General features: G+C 41.6%; 1 protein-coding gene across 2 annotated transcripts in view; it reads right to left on the bottom strand.

The window, feature by feature from the left end:
* The window catches only part of LOC124614027 (protein FAM193A-like), a 228,731-nt gene that overhangs the window by 172,804 nt on the left and 34,041 nt on the right, over nucleotides 1-21,886 (bottom strand). For both annotated transcript variants that reach the window (XM_047142845.1, XM_047142846.1), the window contains exon 8: nucleotides 9,806-10,009. In XM_047142845.1, the coding sequence (XP_046998801.1) occupies nucleotides 9,806-10,009 (204 nt within the window). The remainder of the gene's footprint in view (nucleotides 1-9,805; nucleotides 10,010-21,886) is intronic.

Raw genomic sequence — 21,886 nt, 5'->3', positions numbered from 1 at the left:
GGTTTCCTCCTCTGTACACAGGACATCTGTCCGACCAGAGACCACATGCAGGCCATCTACCACATGCCCCATCCCCAAACTCTGAAAGAACTAGTCCTTTCTGGAAAATATTAGGTATTACGGATTACTGTCGTTATATCCCCCAGGCTGCCTAGCTCACCGCCCCCCTCCTCAACGCACTGCATGAGAAAGGGCTCAGTTCGTGTGGTCACCTGGGTGTGATATGGCATTTCTCATCTAAAGCAGGCTTTGCAATAGGCATCTTGCCTTGTCCCATACTCACCCGCAAATCACCTTTCCATTGCCAGCGATGCTTCACAGCATGGAGTCAGCACAGTGCTCCCCAACAGGACTCCAATGGCTCTGAACTCGAACCAAAGCTCAGTACAATGACTCGCCAATAGAGAAAGAGCCGTTAGTTACTGTCTACACAGTGAAAAAGTTGCATACCTATCTGTACAGCATGAAATTTCAGTTAATCAAAGACCAAAAGCCATTACTGGCATTGTTTGTTCCTTGGTCCTGACTCTTGGACAAAACAACAGAGGCTTCAGTGTTGAGTGTTCTGTCTCACCACATACACATACAACATCACATACACGTACGACATCATCTATAGACTTTCTGGTTGTCACGCAAATGCCAAATCTCTGTCTCATCTGCCTGTTGGCCCAGATCTCAAGGCCAACACTCAGGAAGTCGTCAGTTTTAACAAGACACTGACTCGTCGGAGGCTCTTCAAAAGTTCTCCTCGAGGTGTTAGCAGCTGCGAGTCAGACATGGGTAGACCCCACACTCCATTCAGTTGTCCAGTGGATATGGTACAGTTGGCCTCACGGTCCACAGACACCCACAGTCACCTGCGACATGCTTTGCCTTCTGTCCCCGACTCTCCCTCCGTGACTGGGTTCTCCTCCTCCTGAAGGAACAAGAGTGGCCTCTGGTCATTATTCCGCCAGCTCTGCACTGCAAGTCATCGACCTCCTACACACCAGTCACTGAGGTGTTTCGTGTATGAAGCAGCTGGCCCGTCAGCATGCCTGCTGGCACGCTATCAATAGTCATATCTAGTTGCCAGCTCGGTCCAGTACCATGCAAATTCCTGTACCATGCAACTACCCCAAAATGTTTTTAGCCCTGGCCCCAGGAATGGTCTTCACATTGACATTGCCAGCCCTTTTTTTGCAGCAGATGTGGCTCGTTGTGGTCAACTCGTTCTCCGTGTTTTGTTATATCCTCTCACTCCCCTCCAATACAAGGGAAAATGTCATTACGGCCTCATCTCACATCTTTGCTATCAAGGGTCTCCCATCAGCTCACCGCCCCATCCCACCCACAATCCAACGGGGAGACAGAATGGATAATGTGGACTTCCAAGGCGATGATATCAGCTGTGGTACAGTGTGGTGCCACAGATTAGGCCTGCAAGCTGTTTTTGGCCATTATCGGGCCATCCCCATCACCAGGAAGAGCCTTCGTGAGTTACTGCGAGATCTATTCAAAAAATTCCGGAACTTTGTCCAAAAAATTTTCTACGCTTACCTTTTACTTACTGTGCATGGTCTCCTTCGAAATTCTCTCCTCCATGATTGATACATGACACCCAATAGACATTTCCACTTCTGGAGGCAGTCATGGTACACCTCCTGCTGGATCGCACAAAGTGACATCTGCGAATTTCCTCCTGCTGGATCGCACAAAGTGACATCTGCGAATTTCCTTTTATCTTGTGTATCAATGCAAATCTTCGCCCGTTCAATGGGGGTTTTCAACTTGGAAAGCTCTGGGGATTACGAACGATGAGGCCGCATAATGATTTCATTTTTTGTGCTATAGTTCACGGATGAATGTGTAGGTGCATTATTGTGATGCAAAAGCCATGAATTGTCTTGTCACATTTCAGGCCATTGTTTCCTTCTCACATTTTCTCGCAGGCGTCACAACACAGCCTGGTAGCACCATCGATTAACAGTTTGGCCCTGTGTCACAAATTCATGATGAATTAATCCTTCATAGTCAAAGAAAACTATCAGCATGGTTTTGACATTTGACCACACCTGACAAGCTTTTCTTGGTCTTGGAGAACCTTTCCCGACCCACTGTGAAGGTCAAACCTTCGTCTCAACATCACAACCATACCCACGTCTCATTACCAGTTATGATTCCCTTAAGGAATATCTCATTTTCATTTGCGCAACTAAAAAGATCTCTACATACTCCAAGGCGAAGGTCTTTCTGGTCTTGGCGCATGAGCTGTGGGACAAACTTGGGGGCAACACAATTGCATTCGAAGAAGCTGTGTCAGGGTTTCAATACATGATCCAACTGGAACGTTACATTTTTCTGAAATCTCTCGGACAGTCAGTCTTCAATCGGCATGCACTATTTTGCTGACGTTCCTGACATCAGCATCATCGGTAGACGTCGAAGGATGTCCTGAACGAGGGTCATCTTTAACTTCCCTCAGGCCATTTTTAAACCGTGTGAACCATTTGTAACAACAAGTATGGCTTAAGCACTCATCACCATAGGCTTCCCGCATCATTTGGTGTGTCTATATAAAGGCTTCCTTGAGTTTCACACAAAATTTAATGCAGACACATTGCTTCTCCAATTCTACCACCTCGAAATTCACAAACTGTGCAACGCAATGTTCCACTCAATATGGCACTGTACAATAAATAAATGACATACAATGATGAAACCTCCGGCAGTTCCACATTAAACATAGGTGTGTGAGAGATGCAAACCGCATTTCGCTCCAACACACCATTGGTGCAAAATTACAAGTGTTCCAGAATTTTCTGAACACTTATATATGGGCAGCCGCCACAGACTCCCCTTCTACTGCTATCTCCACCAGAATCCCTCACCCCCCTCCCTTGGGTCCGTCCCTGGTTCCAGCTTGATGCCCTGATGTGGGCGCGATTATTTGGTGTCACTTTTTCCTTCCTGGATCCATGATACAGTCCACAGCTCTCACGGTTGTCAGATACATGATGTCTCTGCTGGGGAGCATATCAGGCATCAACACCAAAACCAGGTGTGCTCCAAATTGAAGCAGTCAGTGCTCCCGATCCTGGATGCCTCACCACATCCCACCTCTGCAGCCACCAGCTCCGCTTCGCCGCAGCCAGGCCCTCGGTCCCCTGGGGTCACAGAATAGACCCCAGCGCTCCCATCTCGTCTCTGTTCCGTTTCCAGCAGAGGCGACCCCATCTCCAGTGGACGCTCTGTGAACATCTGTGCCTCCTCCAGACAGTCCTGGGATTGTCGACATAAGAGATGTAGCCTATCTCAGCCTCGGACCCAGAAGGGGGCCTCATAGCCTCCATGCCAACTGCTACTACACCCTGTCCCTATGTGCAGTCGTCAGGGGGGAGAGGCTGATGTTATTGAGCAAGAGGCAGGTAGGAGGGGTTGATGTGATCGATTGACAGTGAGACGAAGTTATCACAACTGTGTGAAATATATCCATATTTGCCACCTGCACCACCAATGGCACTGCAAGCCCCGTGAGTGGTTGCCACAAGACGAACGTCAGGTAGAAGCCATGCCCTCGAAGCGATCACCATGTCACCAGCAGGATACCATGGTCAACCTGCCAGAAGATATCCTCTAGGAACGGCAGTTCTTGTTGGTGCTCCACGGGACCTGCACGATATGCCAGCTGCCTTGAGATAAGTTATCGTCTTGGAGCAGGACTACTATGTGTGATTCTGGGCTTTTTTTTTTCACCATTTTTTTTATAACCAGTCAATATGGAATAAAGGTGTTAGTATGTGCAATTCTCAACACTATTCTCTCATTAAAACACACAATATACTTTGCCAAAATGTAATATATTGCACTGTGTATGTTGCACGCCTAAAACAAAGCTAAATTCTTTTGCCAAAATAAAATAGCAGGGACGAATCAGTGCTATTGAGACCTGTCACTGAGACAAACGAGATACTTTCAGCTAAAATGTTGGTTCCATTAATCACAGCTTACTATCTTTCACTTCCAGTCTTTCCTCTACCGAAAGCGCACAACGCTGACTGAATAGTAATATACAGCAATACAATTTATCGAGAATTGGGGAGGGAGGGAGAGAGGGAGGAGGGGGGGGGGCGCAGGTCAGCACATTGATCAAGCAGTAACTGACAAGCAGTATTGGTGGCTGACTTAACTTATTTTCCTGGATCCCAGTACATCACATAACCCAATTGTATGCTACAGCATTATTCTGTGTTTGTGACAGGGAATGAAATGAAATGAAAAATAATCATATGACTTTATTGGCCAGCTTGCAGGAGTCGTTCAGCCAGATGCATGTCTTTGGGACAAAGATGATATGAAATGGTTAGAACAACACAAACACCTAGTCTGCCAGTGAATATCTCCAACCTGGCCAGGAATCAAACCCAGGACAACACAATCTAGAGGCAGCAACACTACCCACTAGACAGTTAACTGTGAACCTATTAGGAGGAGAAAGTCATGGAGCATTTTAATCATTTTACTCTGCATGGTACATCTTACAAAGTAACTGAAGAAATTTAAAAGTAGTGTTCCTCATGCTAATTTCTGGAGGATCAGAAACATCTATTAACAATTACAAAGTATGCACACTATTTTCTCAGCAGAAAATTTTATCAACAGTATTTTCATCCTAATTCCCAAATCTCTTAACTGTTAGCTGCAAACTAATGTGCAGATGGAAGATTTAAAATCATTAGTAAATATCAATCAATCAATGGAGATCTTCACATTGGGCATACCTTTTAACAGTAACAAAAATTGGATAGCAATGGATTTCCCACATCATTCTGCGTCATCCCACACCATTGATCAGAGATTAGCAGCAGCTCCCTTGGTAATTACCAAGCCCTGCGTATGCTACATTAACACCAAAACACCAACAACTGCATCTGGAGTGGTGCTGTGCCCAGGAACCACGGACTGCTGATGAATAGTGTCACACTGTGTTGTGTTCAGCAGTGAATCTCAGTTCTGCACTACCCTGGTTTACCACAGTCAGTGAGTATGGCAGCAATCTGAGGAGAGGTCACATTTTTCCATTAAATTGGAGAGGCACAGCAGCATTACTCTTGTCATCAAGATGTGTGGTGCCATCAGCTATAGCTTCAGGCGACTGCTGGTAGTGGTTGGGAAAATCTGATGGCACACGAGCACATCATGTGCACCCTGCGTACCTCTTATGCAACAGTGTTGTGGTGTCATTTTTCAACAGAATGGTGCTTGTCCACAGATGGCATGGGTGTCTGAACTGTCTGCATGACACTTAGGTGCCTTCGTGTCTAGCACACTCCTCAGATATGTCCCCGGTAGAGAGATCACCTCGGACATCACCTCTGTTCTAGTGTCAATATACAGAATATCAACAATCAATTACAACAGTTGTGGCCAGTTTGCCTCAAGAGATGATCCAATGGCCAACTGAGTCATTGCATGCATCCAAGCCAGAACGGGTGCAACATTATACTGTTAAGTGGGTTCATACTCAAAGGTCTTTGTAAATTTGACTCAGTACTGCAATCAGTGAAATAATACTAAATTCCCTCTCAATCCATGAAGCTCCATTTTGTTTTCTCCTCCCCTTCTGGGTTCTTCACTGTTTTTGTCAGTGTATACACACATAAGTGCTTAAACACTCACTCTCTCTCTCTCTCTCTCTCTCTCTCTCTCTCTCTCTCTCTCTCTCTCCCCCCGCTCCTCCTCCCCCCCCCCCCCACTCCCCCCCCCCCACCCAACCTTCCTCCTTTTTCCGTATGTTCACCCTCCTAATAGCAAAAATACAACAGTTTGGCATGGATCAAAAAAGTGCAGCTTGACATATTTAGTCTGTCCACAAAGTCACAGGTAACCTCTTAGAATTAATTAATGAACCCCCACTAACCTGGACTACTAAGGTGGAACCTCTGACAACACAACAAGTTTTGTAAGTGTTGGACAAAAGACCATACAAGGAGTTGAGGATAAACTAAAGCAGTATTTGTTCTATGCTGCAGGAAACACATTATATTCCAAATATGTTGTTATATCATCCAATATCTTTGAACGAGAGTATATTTCATTTACCTAATATATTTCTTAATATTTTAACCACAAATAGCTTTCTGCAATTAATTTTACAGAAAATACTTGTACTTTTGATACCGGGCATCATCTTTGACCTATAGCACCATCAAAATGGCAGAGACAGGCACAAGCTTCTCATTAATATACAATATGATACTGATCACTTCACTCTTCATCTGTACCAAATAAACAATTTCCATAACACAAAATATATTCAAAATAATTAAAAAATGCTTCTTTAGTTAAGGGACACGTGCAGGAATTTGGAGGGTTTTTGGTGCTACGAATACAGCAAATGATGCCTCCTCCCCTCAGATATGAACCAAAACCAAAGATAAACAAACCCCATATAAAAAAAATAAAATAAAATAAAAAAATAAAAAAAAAGGACACAAAGTTAGTATAGTCATCTTCAATTGTCCCACATAGCTGAAATGAATTGTACAATACCAAACAAACAATAAAACAACTTTGACGAAAAATGCCACATTTGAGATTGAAAAAAATCTTTTGACTTACATAGCTACACCAAACTCTACAATACCCACTAACCTTGAGTGAGTAAACAATATTAACTAAGAAACAAAGCAATACATATTCGTACATGTTAACTTTAATTTCAGTTACCCAATACAAATAAAGTGTATAATATGCACAGAACACATGGTAACATTCATCATAAAAACTAAAACATTAACACATTTTAATATTGTACAAATCACCCAAACATCCCCATCTAACATGAGTCTTTCTCCCACTAACCCAGAAATATTACCCAACAACAAAAACAAACTAATGTAAAACTAACTGAAAATAATATATGAACCCTCAACTATAAACAACTCAAAACAAACAAAATACACACAAAAACACTACAGTATTATCATTCAGTTCCAAAAACTACACTAACACCTTAATCCCAACATAACCTTACAAATTCTACACCTATTACACATCCACCATGTATCCCCCCCACCACCACCACCTCAAATTTAACTAGCAACCTTAGGCCTAGGCATTTTTCCCATTAACTTTAGCAAACACTGAAAAGGGCAATTATCAGGCAACACTTCTGTCAGCATAATTATCTAAATGAGACCTCAAGGCAGATAAGCACCTTTTCCCCCAACTCAAAACTTATTTCGTGACCTGCCAAACATCCCTCTACTGTCCCTAGAATGAGATTTTCACTCTGCAGCGGAGTGTGCACTGATATGAAACTTCCTGGCAGATTAAAACTGTGTGCCAGACCGAGACTCGAACTCAGGATCTTTGCCTTTCACGGGCAAGTGCTCTACCATCTGAGCTACCCAAGCACGGCTGGCGCCCCGTCTCTAAGCTTTACTTCTGCCAGTACCTTGTCTCCTACCTTCCAAACTTTACAGGAACTCTCCTGCAAACCTTGCAAGACTAGCATTCCTGAAAGAAAGGATATTGTGGAGACATGGCTTAGCCACAGCCTGTGAGGACGGGGCGCGAGTCGTGCTTGCCCGTGAATGGCAAAGGTCCCGAGTTCGAGTATCAGTCCGGCACACAGTTTTAATCTGCCAGGAAGTTTCATCCCTCTACTGTGTTCGTACATGGCACACGCTCTTAATTCTTGAACCCTTATTTGTTATTTACCGTTAAATTATGATACTCTTTTTTCCTCATATCCGTATATGATGAAAACTAATTCAAAATGATGGTGAAAAACTTCTCAACGAACTGCCAATCAAATCCGCAAGAATCCTTTTTGTCCTTTCTATAATTTCCTTAAAAATCTTAAGAGAGGATCCCCCTCCCCTCCAAACAACAGCATCCCAAACCCGATTACCCCTTTCTCACATGTAACTGTTCCAAACGTTGACTCACCTATCTCAATTGTAAGTCCCAACTCCTCTATACTTTACAAAATCCTGAGAAAACCTCTGTACAAAACTACAGAACTACCAGTGATGCACATCTTGTAGCCACAAAATCTTATGGAAGACTGTTGATAAAAAATACAGCCCCAATTTCTTGAAAGCAAGTGCCTCTATGAATAGGCAACCGAAAGTTGCCGTCCTGACATATGGAAGGGAAGTTGAAATTCTTGTCAAATTTGTGAGATTCCCACAGTGATGGCACTTGACATGTTCGCTCACCTACAAAAAGGCAATCAGTAGTGCTCTCTCATCACTTACAGTCTTATACGTTCTCATTCTATTTGAACATATTTTGAAGGTCACTGGTGAAGTTCTGTGCATCACAGACGGCTGTTTTTTTTAAATGCTCCATGACTTATTGTTTTTGTAGATGTCCATAACACGTTCAACCATCAAAAAATCACAAAATAAAAATAATTCTTCCATGGATTCAGTTTGAAATGTAACTGAATGTACTTGGGCAGAACCAGCAAGCAAGATAGTCTCATTTCCAGAGAGGGAGTCATGCGAGTCGTAAGACACGAAATAAAAAAGAAGCAATCAAGTCAAAGCTACTGTCATCTTTTCTTTCAGTATTTCACACAGAAGTTTACAAAAAGAAAACAAAGAAATGAAGAAAACTGATTTAAAGAATTACTTCAGTCACTAAAATCCTCAAACAAATACACTGAGATGACAAAAGTCATGGGATAGTGATATGCACATATACAGATAGCAGTAGTACTGAGTACACAAGACATAAAAGGGCAGTGCACTGGCAAAGCTGTCATTTGTTCTCAGGTGAGACACGTGAATAGGTTTCTGTGGTGATTATGGACGCACGACAAGAATTAACATACTTTTGAACATGGAATGGTAATTGGAGCTAGATGCATGGGACATTCCATTGCGAGAATCATTAGGGAATTCAATATTCAGAGATCCACAGTGTCAAAACAGTGCCAAGAATACCGCATTTCAGGCATTACTTCTCACCATGGGCAATGCTATGACTGATGGTCTTCACTTAATAACCAAGAGCAGTGCAGTTTGCAAAGAGCAATGCTAAAAGACAAGCAACTCTGTGTGAAATAACCACAGAAATAAATATGGGACGTACAAAAAATATATCTGTTAGAGCACTGCAGCGAAATTTGACTTAATAGGATATGCCAGCAGACAACCGACATGAGCGCCTCTGCGAACAGCATGACATCGCCTACAGTGCCTCGTGCTCGTGACCACATCGGTTGGATCCTATACTGGAAAACCAGGCCCTCGTCAGATGAGTCCCGATACCAGTTGGTAAAAGCTGATGGTAAGGTTCGATCATGGTGCAGACCCCACAAAGCCATGGACCCAAGCTGTCAACAAGGCAGTATGCAAGGTAGTGGTGGCTCCATAATGCTAAGGACTGTGTTCACATGGAATGCAGCCATTAGTGGACTTTATGTTCCCAAACAATGATGGAATTGTTACCAGGCTACAATTGTTCACGACTGGTTTGAAGACCAAACTGGACAATTCGGGCGAGTGGTCTGACCACGTGGGTCACCCAACATGAATCAATCAAACATTTATGGTAGATAACCGAGAGATCAGTTCATGCACAACATCCTGCACTGGCAACACTTCTGCAATTATGGACAGCTATAGAGTCAATGTGGCTCAATATTTCTCCAGGGGACTTCCAATGATTTGTCAAGTCTATGTCACAAAGAGTTGCTGCACTGCGCCAGCCAAAAGGAGGTCAGACTGCTATTAAAAGTTATCTCATGATTTTTGTCACCTCAGTGTAAGCATTATTGTTATTAGAAAACAATATTCCAACTTACCTATAAAAAGGTATAGGAGAGGCTGATGGTGAAACAAAATGACTACAGTTTAGCAAGTGGGCTACGGCACAATCATCACATGTGCAACCACGTCTTGCACTACAGCCTGGGCACAATAACGTGCTGCCACCATCATCAACTCCACTATCGCTGCAACCCACTCCAGTCAAACTCAATAAATGCTCATCAAATTCGCGTAGCTCACTGTAGGAAAGAATTTCCCATTCTGATTATAAAATAATAAACATCAAAATGGGAGAAAACAGGTTGAAAGTTTAGCCATGTTAACTAGATAAACACAGGAAATAAAAATTTCACACTTACTTGTGCACTGAGAACCTAAAATTGTATCATCTTTCTCTGGGATCTGGAGTGATATTGAAACAGTTTGCAGAAGTGGTTAATACAACAAATGACAGGGTGAGTATCATAAGACTACACTATTAACAGAGAGTGTGGACAAGAAACAAAGAAACAGGGTTTATATCAAGAACAGGAAAGTGTCAGAATACAAATACAATCAAGAAGCATGGGGAAGATGATTACTTTTCTTGCATCAGTGGGCAATTGCTACAACAGACTTTATCTGTTCCTGAATCAAATCAATGTGTGAGAGACACCCCCCCCCCCCCCAACACACACACACACACACACACACACACACACACACTACCTGTGTCAGTTGAGAAAAGTATCCCCATCTTCAGCTAAAACCCAGTCCCATACAGTATTCCTTAAACTATGTTTAAGCCATGGTATCCCCTCCAATGGCGGAACCATAAAATTTCCCCTCTGGGTGCCATTCCTTTTTTCACAATGACATTAAAATTTTCAAACTGTGCCAATCTACACCCCTCACAAACTTTATATTACACAAACAAATCTCCATGGCACAGGCATCCTTGAACGACCTTTGCTCCCTCTGCAAGACGCTGCTAATGTGCACTCCCAACATACCGCATCTCCCAAATTGAAATTCTTACTGTCCAACATCTGGAACAGCATTCTGAAGTTATTGACATCCAATTCTCACTATTCAGCACCCCTCCCCGTCAACATCTAGACAATCCCCAGTGAACACCATCACCAACTCCTCATAGCATTCAGACCTGCCAAGCTGACCTCTTCCATGTCCACATTCTAAAATGCTCTCTCAAAATCCAACCAAACCTGCCACTTAAACAAACCCAAAACCCTGTTGCCAACATATCCGCAAAAAACGTCCATACTACAAAAGTTTCAGTCCTACCCAGAGGCCTTACCTTGAGCCCATACCTACATCCAATCATGCTGGATTCATCAAAAATCCTTCACCTTCTCTCAAACCCTACAATGAAAATACTTTTTTGCTACTAATCCATCTCTCACCAAAGCCAATTTAATTTCAACATTGATACTTGTGTTACCCAACCCACACCACTATCAAATTGTCACCCACTGACCCTCCCACCACCCCCTCAGTTATCTTTCAGGGATTCCTTACCTCCAACTTGAGCTCAGCCTCCTTTCTTAGATTCCTTTCAAGGAACACAAACTTCTCAACAGAAGATTTGCAACCTCAAGACAAACAATGACTTAATCATCCTCCCTGTAGGCAAAGGCTCCACCACCGTTGTGATGAGTCACTGTGACTATCTGACAAAGTTTCCACCAACTGTCTGACTCCTCTACCTAAAAGCTCTGTCAAAGTGACCCCATGACCAAAGTCAACCGCAACTGTCAATGCCCAGTTCTTAGGTCCACCCCAGAATCACTGCTCTGAATCTATCTCCCTCCTCACCCCAACGACCACCCACAAACCCATCTTGAATGTGCTTCCCAAGACCCATTAACCCAAGAATCCTATATGTGGTTACTGTGCTTCCACCAAAAGAATCTCCGATGTCAAGGATACAAACCACTTCCTTCGCTGTCTCAACCACACCCATCTGAAAACCACCTGAATCACTACTCATCACTTCTGATGCCATCTTTCCATACACCAACATCCCCTTGCAGAAAACTACCAATCCCAACATGCTTGTCCATCTCCAAACCCACAATCTCATTCCTTATAAATCTCACTAATTACATCCTCACATACAACTACTACTCCGTTGAGGTACACATTCGCAACACAGCCATGGGCATCCACATAGCACTACCCTGTGTCAAACTCTGATGATATGATCTAAACCTAGAGCCAAGGCATTATATTCTCATTCCACCACAGTCTCGACACTTTCTCTCCAGTTTCCTTCATCAGAACCTCCTCAGCCCACTGTGCCACCTTCCTAGATGTGACCTCCATCTCTCTGATGGAGCCATCCATACCTTTGGCCATATCAAGCCCAGTATTGGCAATAATTGTATCTTCTTAGTTGTCATCCCTTCCACATCAAAAACTAATTCCCACGTAGTACAACCACCTATTCAGTCACGAAAATTCCTTCGCCCAGAGTATGGCAGATCTAACAAAGGCCTTCACAAATGTCCCTGTGCCCTCTGTATGGAAGTTCTCACAATGGCCTTCACAAATGGGCACTATCCTCAAAACCTAATCCACAGGTAATCCTCTGCCATATCCTCACATCACAAAAACTGTCGCCATCACCACCCCAAGAACTAGCTGCCAAAGTGCAGTCCCTCCCAGAATAGAACAACTGAACCATATACTGCCTCCTAAAGAGGTATTCCACCACCCAAACAACCTACAAAATATCTTCGTCCATTTTGATGCCACACCCACTCCCAGCCGTCATATCCCCGTGTAAGACCCAGGTGCAAGACCTGTCTGATACACCAACCCGGTACATCCTATTCTACTCCTATCTTACACTTATCCTGGTTGACAGAGCCACTTGTGAAAGCACCCACGTCATGCACCAGCTCTGCTGCAATTTCTGCATAGCATTTTATGTGGACAAGACCACAAATCAGCTGTCCACCCAAATGAATGGTCACTGCCAAACTGGGGCCAACAGCAGAGTTGACCACCCTGAGCACAACATATTTAAATGACTGCTTTACAACTCTTGCCACACTATTCTCTCCCCCCCCCCCCCCCCCCCAACCACCACCACCAAACACCAGCATTTCTTAATTACACCGATGGTAATCACCCTTGCGACACATTCTTTGTTCCCACAGTTGTCCTCGCCTCAATATCCACTGACTCTAGTAATGTAGAAGTTACAAGGAACCAACTCTGTTTAGCACCTGTGAAGTCTTTCCTTGCTTGGAGTAGAACCACATTGCTTTCCAGTTATTGTTAATAGTTAGAGGACATGAATAACTCAATGAATAAAAGTAAGAAGTAATCAAATTGTTGTGGTGCAGAATCATCACCAGTGGGCATGTAAACTAAGACAGGGAACTTTGCTAACTTTCAGACAAATTCTCCTTCAAAGCTATAGTGTACGGATGACAAAGGGGTTGGGAGGGAGGGAGGGAGGGAGGGAGTGAAGGAGGGACATAAAGAAGGAATGGAGGGACAGGCAGAAGGTAAGGTGCTGGCTGACAGCTAGGATGGCGATGAAGCAAGGTAACAGGATAGAAACGTGACACCAGTAAACCTGCATTAATTAGGTAAGGAAAATTTTCTGTGCACATGGAGTGGAGTGGTGGATCAGGAGAGGATGGGTAAGGAAAAACAATGGGGGAGCCAAACTGAACACAGTAAGCATGGGGACCATTAGATTAGATTATATTAGCTATACTTTTCATTCCACAGATTCACAGTGTGAAGATCCTAAAGGATGTACAACAAGTTGCAAAAACAGAAATACATGCCTTTTTTTAAAAAAAACAAATAAAAGAGTGATATTGTTCCTCACTCAGATCCTTAGTAAAACAGTCATCACAGATATGGTATACGTCAAAAAAGTGAAACATGTTTTTACTTAAACAGTAACATGTAACTTAGTCATAAACGTGTAAATGGATATACCAGTATGCTGAAGTGCTGTTCTGTTTGTTGATGATTCTGAGCTCATCAGAATCTAAATATAGCTAGGGTTTCTGTGTACCAGAGATCCATTCACACAGGTTAATACAGTAACAGGAATTAATCTAAACACTTCAGATAACTCCCAGTTCACTGTAGATTTCCACTGCTGACAAGACACAATCAGTCAAATCAGAATACAGATTAAACTCCCAACAAAATTTAAACACAGAGATCATATACAATTCTGATATGCAGGGATGGTGGAAAAAGAAAAAGAGGAAAACAAAAAATACAGCTCCCAACATGCACTCAAACTGAGAGAAACACTGGAAAAATAGACACTCAGCTGAAAATTAAGTGCCAGATGCCCCTTATGGGACAACCATGATGATGATTTAGAAGACAGAAACAGAGATAGGTCTTATTCAGAACTAATCCCTGATGTGCAACAAACAACCAATTTCAACAAATGATGTCAGTATGCATAAGGTGATTTGAATATTTAAACAATTAATTGGCTGTACCCAATGACCAGTATGTCACACTGACTATCTACAACACTAAGGATTACATAAAAATCTTTCAAGCAATCAAATCAACGACTCAGAACAAGGTCTGTAAAAAATTATATACTTTTTTCTCTAAACTTGCAAATTTCCATGCATTGTCCACAGTATTAAAATGCATGCAGATTCCACTCTACACTCATGAACTGAACCTCTGAAAGTAGTTATCCGTGAACTTCTTCCCAATATATCAACACAATTAATTCACAACTATCTGACTTCTCTGACTTACTAGTGGAAAGGGTGGCTTAAATGTCAAAAGCTACCAAAGATAGCAATGGAAAAGACCCTGTACCACTCTTCATGATACTATTAGAGAACACCACCACAATGAAGCAGCACGTGCATTCGTCTTCTGCTCGAAATGAAGGTAGGATCGTTAAATGAAAAGATCATGGATATAGAGTAAGTCATAATTAATGTGAAATATGTTTTCATTTAAGAACTAATACAGAACTTACCACAAGCACATAAATGTATACACACTGAAGGGCATGATATAATTCTTATGTTATTGTAGCCATGCATCATCAAGCAAAAAACAATTTATAACACTTATTTCCATTAACAACATTATTGCACTGAAGGTAAGCATGAGACAGATTTTATATAACATTTAAATTATTTGATATCATTAATGAAATTTCTGTCAATCGGTTCCACAAAGAAATTTGTTGATGGAGTAGGAGTTGGTCACCAATAAACTGTTTATAACAATAATAATTTTGAGTAGCTCAATGGCCTGATCCTCATAAACTGAACTTCATCAGTAGCTAAACTTTAATGGCTGCTTGCAAGTTAGTCAAAATATGACAGCTTTCTGGGCCAAGGTATGTGGCATTGTTCATGAATATTATTCTTATTTCTAGTATTGACTCCATTAACTGGGCCATTGGTTTCAAAAAGATACATTTATGACAAATTTCATCACAGACTAAATATAAGTCATAGCAGCAGTTGAACAAACCTCTGCAGAACATCCTTGAACTCATGTCACAACTGCTTCATATTATATACTTTTGCAACTCGAAAATTTAGCTTGGCTTGAAGAGTTACACCAAATAAATTATCGCATAAGCCATTGTGGTATGAAAGAAGCAAAGAATGTTCTATCGTACTTTTTAACAATATAACGAAAAGGATAGTTGCTACTCATCATATAACAGAGACACTGAGTCACACAAAGGCATAACGCAAAGACTGTCGGAAAACTACCTCTCCGCCAACAAGGCCTTTGCCAAAAACAGACAACACACACCCACACACAAACGCAGCTCACACACAAATGACCACAGTTTCTGGCAGCTGGAGCCAGACTGCAAGCAGCAGAGCATTATGGGAGAGGCAACTAGGTGGTCGTAACGAGTAGGCTGGGGCAGGGAGGGAGAGGGATAGCAGAGTAGGTGTCGGGGACAATAAACTGCTGCTGGGAGTGTGCAGCAATGGGGTGGAGAGTAGGGAAGTTAGGTGCACTTAGGATGTTAGACGGAGGGCAGGGGGTAGCAGAAAACGAGAGAAGTAAAAAGACTGGGCACGGTGGTGGAATAGAGGGCTGTGAAGTGCTGGAATGGGAACAGGGAAGGGGCTGGATGGGTGACGACAGTGACTAACAAATGTTGAGGTGAGGAGGGTTATGGGAATATGGATATATTGCAGGGAGTATTCCCACCTGCGCAGCTCAGAAAAGCTGGTGTTGGTGGGAAGGATCCAGATAGCACAGGCTGTGAAGCAGTCATTGAAATGAAGGACGTCTTGTTGGGTGGCATGCTCAGCAAGAGGATGGTCCAACTGTTTCTTGGCCACAGTTTGTTGTTGGCCATTCATGCAGATAGGCAGCTTGCTGGTTGTCATGCCCATGTAGAATGCAGGACAGTGGTTGCAGCTTAACTTGTAGATCACATGACTGGTTTCACAGGTAGCTCTGCTTTTGGTGGTTTAGATTATGTTTGTGACCGGACTGGAGTAGGTGGTTGTGGTTGTGGTGCTATCTACTACAAGATACAGGCAAATCGAGATACAACACCTGTCCCATACATCCTCGCACCACCACCTACTCCAGTATGGTCACAAACATCACTTATCCCACCAAAGGCAAGGCTACCGGTGAAACCAGTCATGTGATCTACAAGCTAAGCTGCAACTATTGTGCTGCATTCTACATAGGCACGGCAACCAACAAGCTGTTTGTCTGCATAAATGGCCAACAACAAACTGTGGCCGAGAAACAACTAGACCACCCTGCTGCTGAGCATGCTACCCAACACAATTCCCTTTATTTCAATGACTGCTTCACAGCCTGTGCCATCTGGATCCTTCCCACCAGCATCAGCTTTTCTGAACTGCGCAGGTTGGAACTCTCCCTGCAATATACCTACGTTCCCGTAACCCTGCTAGCCTAAACCTTCGTTAGTTATTGTCCTTACCCATCTAACCTCTTCCTTGTTCCCATTCCAGAACTACACAGTCCTCTATTCCACCAACACACCCAGTCTTTTTACTTGTCTCCTTTTCTGCAACCCCCTCCCTTGCTCTCATCCACCCTCCACCTAACCTCCCAACTGCATCTAGCTGTCCTACTATCCACTTCATCCCTGAATGCTTCACCATCCCCCCACCCCTACCCTTCTATCCCTCCCCCTCCCCGCCCTAGCTACTCCTTACACCCACCTGGTTGCCTCTCCCATAACGCATTGCTGATCGCAGTATGACTCCAATTGACAGAGACTGTCGTCGTGTGTGTGTGTGTGTGTGTGTGTGTGTGTGTGTGTGTGGTTTTTTTTTTCTATTTTTGACAAAGACCTTGTTGGCCGATAGCGAACTTTCCGACAGTCTTTTTGTTGTGCCCTTCTGCAGCTCAGTATCTCCGCTATATGGTGAGTAGCAATTATCCTTTTCATTATATTGCTACATTCCATCCTGAATTTTCCATGGTTCCTACTCTACTTTTTGTTACCGACGTCTAATGGTACCTGCATTGCAGATAATAATTTACTGTATTTACCCGACTATAAGACAAGGTTTTTTCCTAGATCAGCCATTCAAAAAATACAGGGTAGTCTTGTATCTGCAGATTATGCAACATTGCTGAGGTCAATGTTTTTACATTGTTTAATAGATTAATATAGAGATGATCTTACATTTATATATGTAGCTTTTCTACTGAGGTTTCACACAAATTTATTTAGGGCATAGGGTGTAGGAAACAATGATCGCATTCAAAAAGGCTCAAGATTTCCCAATATGCCGAAGCGCTCAATACATCATTGACCTTGCTTGACATTTCACTTGCGGTGCTAATGCGAGGGATATGTGAGAAACTATGTACTAGCGACTACAACACTCTAATGCACTACTAAAAAAATGACAATTCTGCGTAATACCAGAGGAAACAACACAAACGTTTGTTGTATTTGAACAGGTTTTTAATAAAAGTTCTCATGCTTATGCATACCGTACACACAGATTTATGCTGTTCTTTTAAGTAAAGGTAACATTCAAAGGCAAAAATCTTCCCTTTCACTAACCATTACTTGGATGTGAACCCAAGACAGTATTTTATTTGTTTATGAGAAACTGTAAAGATTTGCCACTTGGGTTGCAAATGAGATATTCAGTCGCTTTCACTTATCAGAATACAGTGGAAAAACATTACCAGCTTTTTAATCAGCTTTGGAGCAAGCCAATGACGTTCAGATGAAACGAGAAAGAAAATTTATCCAGAATGCATATAGTTTCTCTTTCGAATACCTACTGAGAAAGAAATGTCTACAACCTTTATATTAATATCCATGAAAATTTCTTAACCATTCTTTCTAAACCTATACTTAATTTGTTATTTATTACAATATATGATCATAATATGCAAATAAAAGAAACTCTGAATCTGTTAATGTTATTTACTACTACTACTTCTCGCTGATTATCTACAGCCAGCACCACTTCTCTGCACCCAGTTAAATCTCCTTCTGTGTTGACTATCCTCAACATTCATATTACTGGTTCACACCTGGCTGCTCCACATCATTTCGCCAGTTGCACTGAAGGCAAACCATTTTCTTCCGCCAGGATATTATTCATCGTACTATTCTATCTACATTCATCCTATTTACATGGCCAAACCACATCGGCTATTCCTATTGAATGTTGTCACAGATATCCTTACCCACCTTCATCCTTTGACTGATTACACCATTTCTTGTCCTATCCACCCTAGTACAGACTGAGCTTCATCTTAAAGTAATCCAACTCAGTGGCAGGCAGTTTATTCTTATTTCATATGCTAATGTTTCAGTCTTCTGGACCATACAAAACTACACTTTGGATTATACTCTTATACATTCTCTTCTTTGTTGTTGTTCTCATCTTTGTTCCACACAACGTCTTTATTACAGCTTGTCCTTTATTAATCCTCATAGTGATTTCATCATTGCTTGTGCCCTGTTTATTAAATAATACCTCGAGGTATTTTGCCTTTTCCACATCTAAAGTTACTCCTCTGTCTACTTTCAAATTATTTATTTTTTCTGTTCCAACAGACATGTACTCACACTTCTTCTAAGGCCAAACTTACACCATTCCTCTTTAAGCTTTCTTATAATATAGCTTAGATCATTTTCAATTTCTGCTAGAATAATCTGGTCATCTGCAAAATACAGGATAAATATCTTGGTGTCATCTACTGTCACTCCCAAAACTTGGCATTTTCTACACTGAGTCTTCAGGATTTCTCCTAGGTATAGCTTAAAGAGCGTCTGTGACAGTCCACATCCCTGTCGCAGACCCTTATTCACCTCGACTTCTGCTCTCCAGCTATTCCTAATACTTACTCTCACTGTGTTATTTTCATATAATTTCATAACAGCCTTTAGCAATCTTTGATATAACTCTCTCTCTTTCACAGGGTGTATACAGGGGAAAAAAATCCCGGTTTTTCCCAGATTTCCCGCTTAAAAAAACACTTTCTCGCAGGTGAAAACATGCTTTTTCCGTGTTAAGTGACAGTATATTTTCCCTTATCAATCCTTTGAATGGTTATTGTTTTATACAGGGGTGTAGAATTTCCCGGCACTTAAGAAAACGAAACTCAGGGAAAAAAACAAGTTTTGGAAATATCTTTGATGTGCAGCAACATGTACACTGTTTGTTTTCGTATTACGAAAGTATAAATTGGAATTCCACCAAACACCGCATGTTTTTTTTCCGAATCATTGAAATTGAGACTGCGGTGCGCTTTTGTAAGCCAGTCATAGCTCATGTCACGTGATCTTGCCAGCCGATGACAGTGGATATTCAGAGCACAGGACACGTGATGTAGTGAGCCAACAGCACGAACACACAAACAGGGAAAGTTAATAGTTTAAATTAATATACATAGTGTTGCTACAAGAAAAAAAAGCTTTCACGTATAATATTGGTCTCTAAGGTTAATAAGCTGCAAGAGAAGCTAAGCTTTCGCATATAATGATCTTTTTTGGACGTATTACACTTGTGCAGCTACCATGGCGTAGGAAGCCCGTATGTACGTATGTGTAAAACATTGAAAGATCATACATTATGTCATAAAAGAAACAAGACAGCAGAGGATACTCCAAGGGCATTGGAATTTCGTGAACCACACTAAAATGTGCATACTTTAAGTGCACATTAGTATGTCCAGATCCCCAATGAAGGAGACCTCGACCCGATATTAAGATTTTCAGTGTGGTTTTCGGGATGTAAATTTTCTTGGAGCACCAGTACTGTATTATATCATGTTTGGTTCTTTATTATGGCATAATGCCACATGTACTAGAAGATGAAAACGTGCACTTGAAATGCAGCGAACAGTTGAAACTAGCCAGTACTGTGGAATTAAACATTTCGTTTCAAATACATCGACTGCTTCTGCGCAAAAGGTTAATAAAAGTCAAGTTTCTTTAGCAAACAGACAAAAATAACTTCACTGTTCTGCAAGGCGATTAATGTGTGACTGTCAGAAAGGTGAAAATATAATAAAATCTGAAACTAATGACATTTTAGCCTTCTGTAATTATGTGAATGTATTTTAATTCACTGATAGCTCCCAGCCACAGATATCAGTTTCGTTTTCATTTGACGTGAGAGTAAACGAAGGGGAAACAGCGAAATCACTAAATGTAAACACAGGTCATGTGGAGACTGCCCACTATAACTCAGACTGCTCTGCGCATGAGCCCCGGATCTACAATATTTGCGAACCAGGTCAATAATAAAACAACACAAATTTTCAAAAATATGCTCATCTTGTAGTGCACATCTTTCTGAAAAGTCTGAAACATAAAACATATGCATTCAAGGAAATGTAAGGCATGTTATTTGGTCTTAAGTGTGCCAAAGTGCAGTGCCACGCCTCTTCACACGGCATTCTTCCATCGCACGTCACTGTATTTCGCTCTATGTGTATATTTTGTAATGGATGCAATCAAACTATATTCAGGACAGTAGAAATTGGAATGTCCTGTGGTGCCTCTCCTGCTCCCAGTTGGCTGGTCTGACGGCCTGCCCCTCTTACAAAACAATCTCACAATTAATAGCGGATGGGATTATTTGTAATTGGGAGAACAAGAACTCTTCAGAAAATTTGCACTCTTTATTGCCTATTAGCTAATAACTTGCTGTTTTGTGAGACATAAAATTAAATATAGAATATATAAAACCAATAAAGACAAGAGACAAGGAAGAAAGTACACATTTCTTCAATCATTAGCTCCTAGCATTTTTTTTTCTCTCTATCTTGCTACAGCTTTATATGGTGTGCTTTCCTTTCTGCGAAAGAATCTATTACAACCTCAAATTTCATCAAACGTTTTGCTACATGAAAAATGGAAATGTCGTTACCTAATACTGAAAAAGCTGTAAATCCAAATAATACCCCAGACTGGTGTGGTTTCTCGATCTGATTATGTCTATTTGGTCACTGTCCACTAGGTAAAACAAAATAGGCCTTTCTAATATTGCAGCAATTTTGTAACACAAACCAAATAAACGAGACTGTTTTGGCACAAATGGCCATTTTCATAACACAACAGAATATAATTCACGAAGTACCAATATCAAATGCCTATTAGGCCTACTACAAGCAAAAAGCTTTATGTTAGGAAATAGTTTCACATTTCATTCATACGCACCAGTTTCTCAAGCGTGAGATCGTAAAGTAGTATTACAAAAATTTTATATAAATTTGGGATCGTCATATTCTTCCAGAATTTGTGTGATGTCCCCATTTCTTCTCCTTCCTCGTTCTAACAAACAATCTTGTCATCACCAATTCTGTAGCTATTCCTGCTACTGTCAAAATTTGTTCGTTGATTAACTTCACTAACCCTGCCAGAATCACAGGTTCAGTTATCCCGCAATTATTTTCCGGGTAGGCATTATTACGTGTCCATACAACACGTTTTCCATGTTACTTCCAGAATAGAACTTAAGCAGCTGCTAGCCGGGGACTGTACAACTGGTCCCTACTAGTATAGCGATCTGGTCAAAAATTTGTGAAAATTTCATTTTCTTGGATACACCAAGAATATAGCATGTAATCTTTCTCACCTGTTATTCCTTTCAGTCATTTAT

Source organism: Schistocerca americana, chromosome 4 (assembly GCF_021461395.2).
Source record: "Schistocerca americana isolate TAMUIC-IGC-003095 chromosome 4, iqSchAmer2.1, whole genome shotgun sequence".
NCBI lineage: Eukaryota > Metazoa > Arthropoda > Insecta > Orthoptera > Acrididae > Schistocerca > Schistocerca americana.
This window is presented reverse-complemented; position numbering and strand designations above follow the sequence as displayed.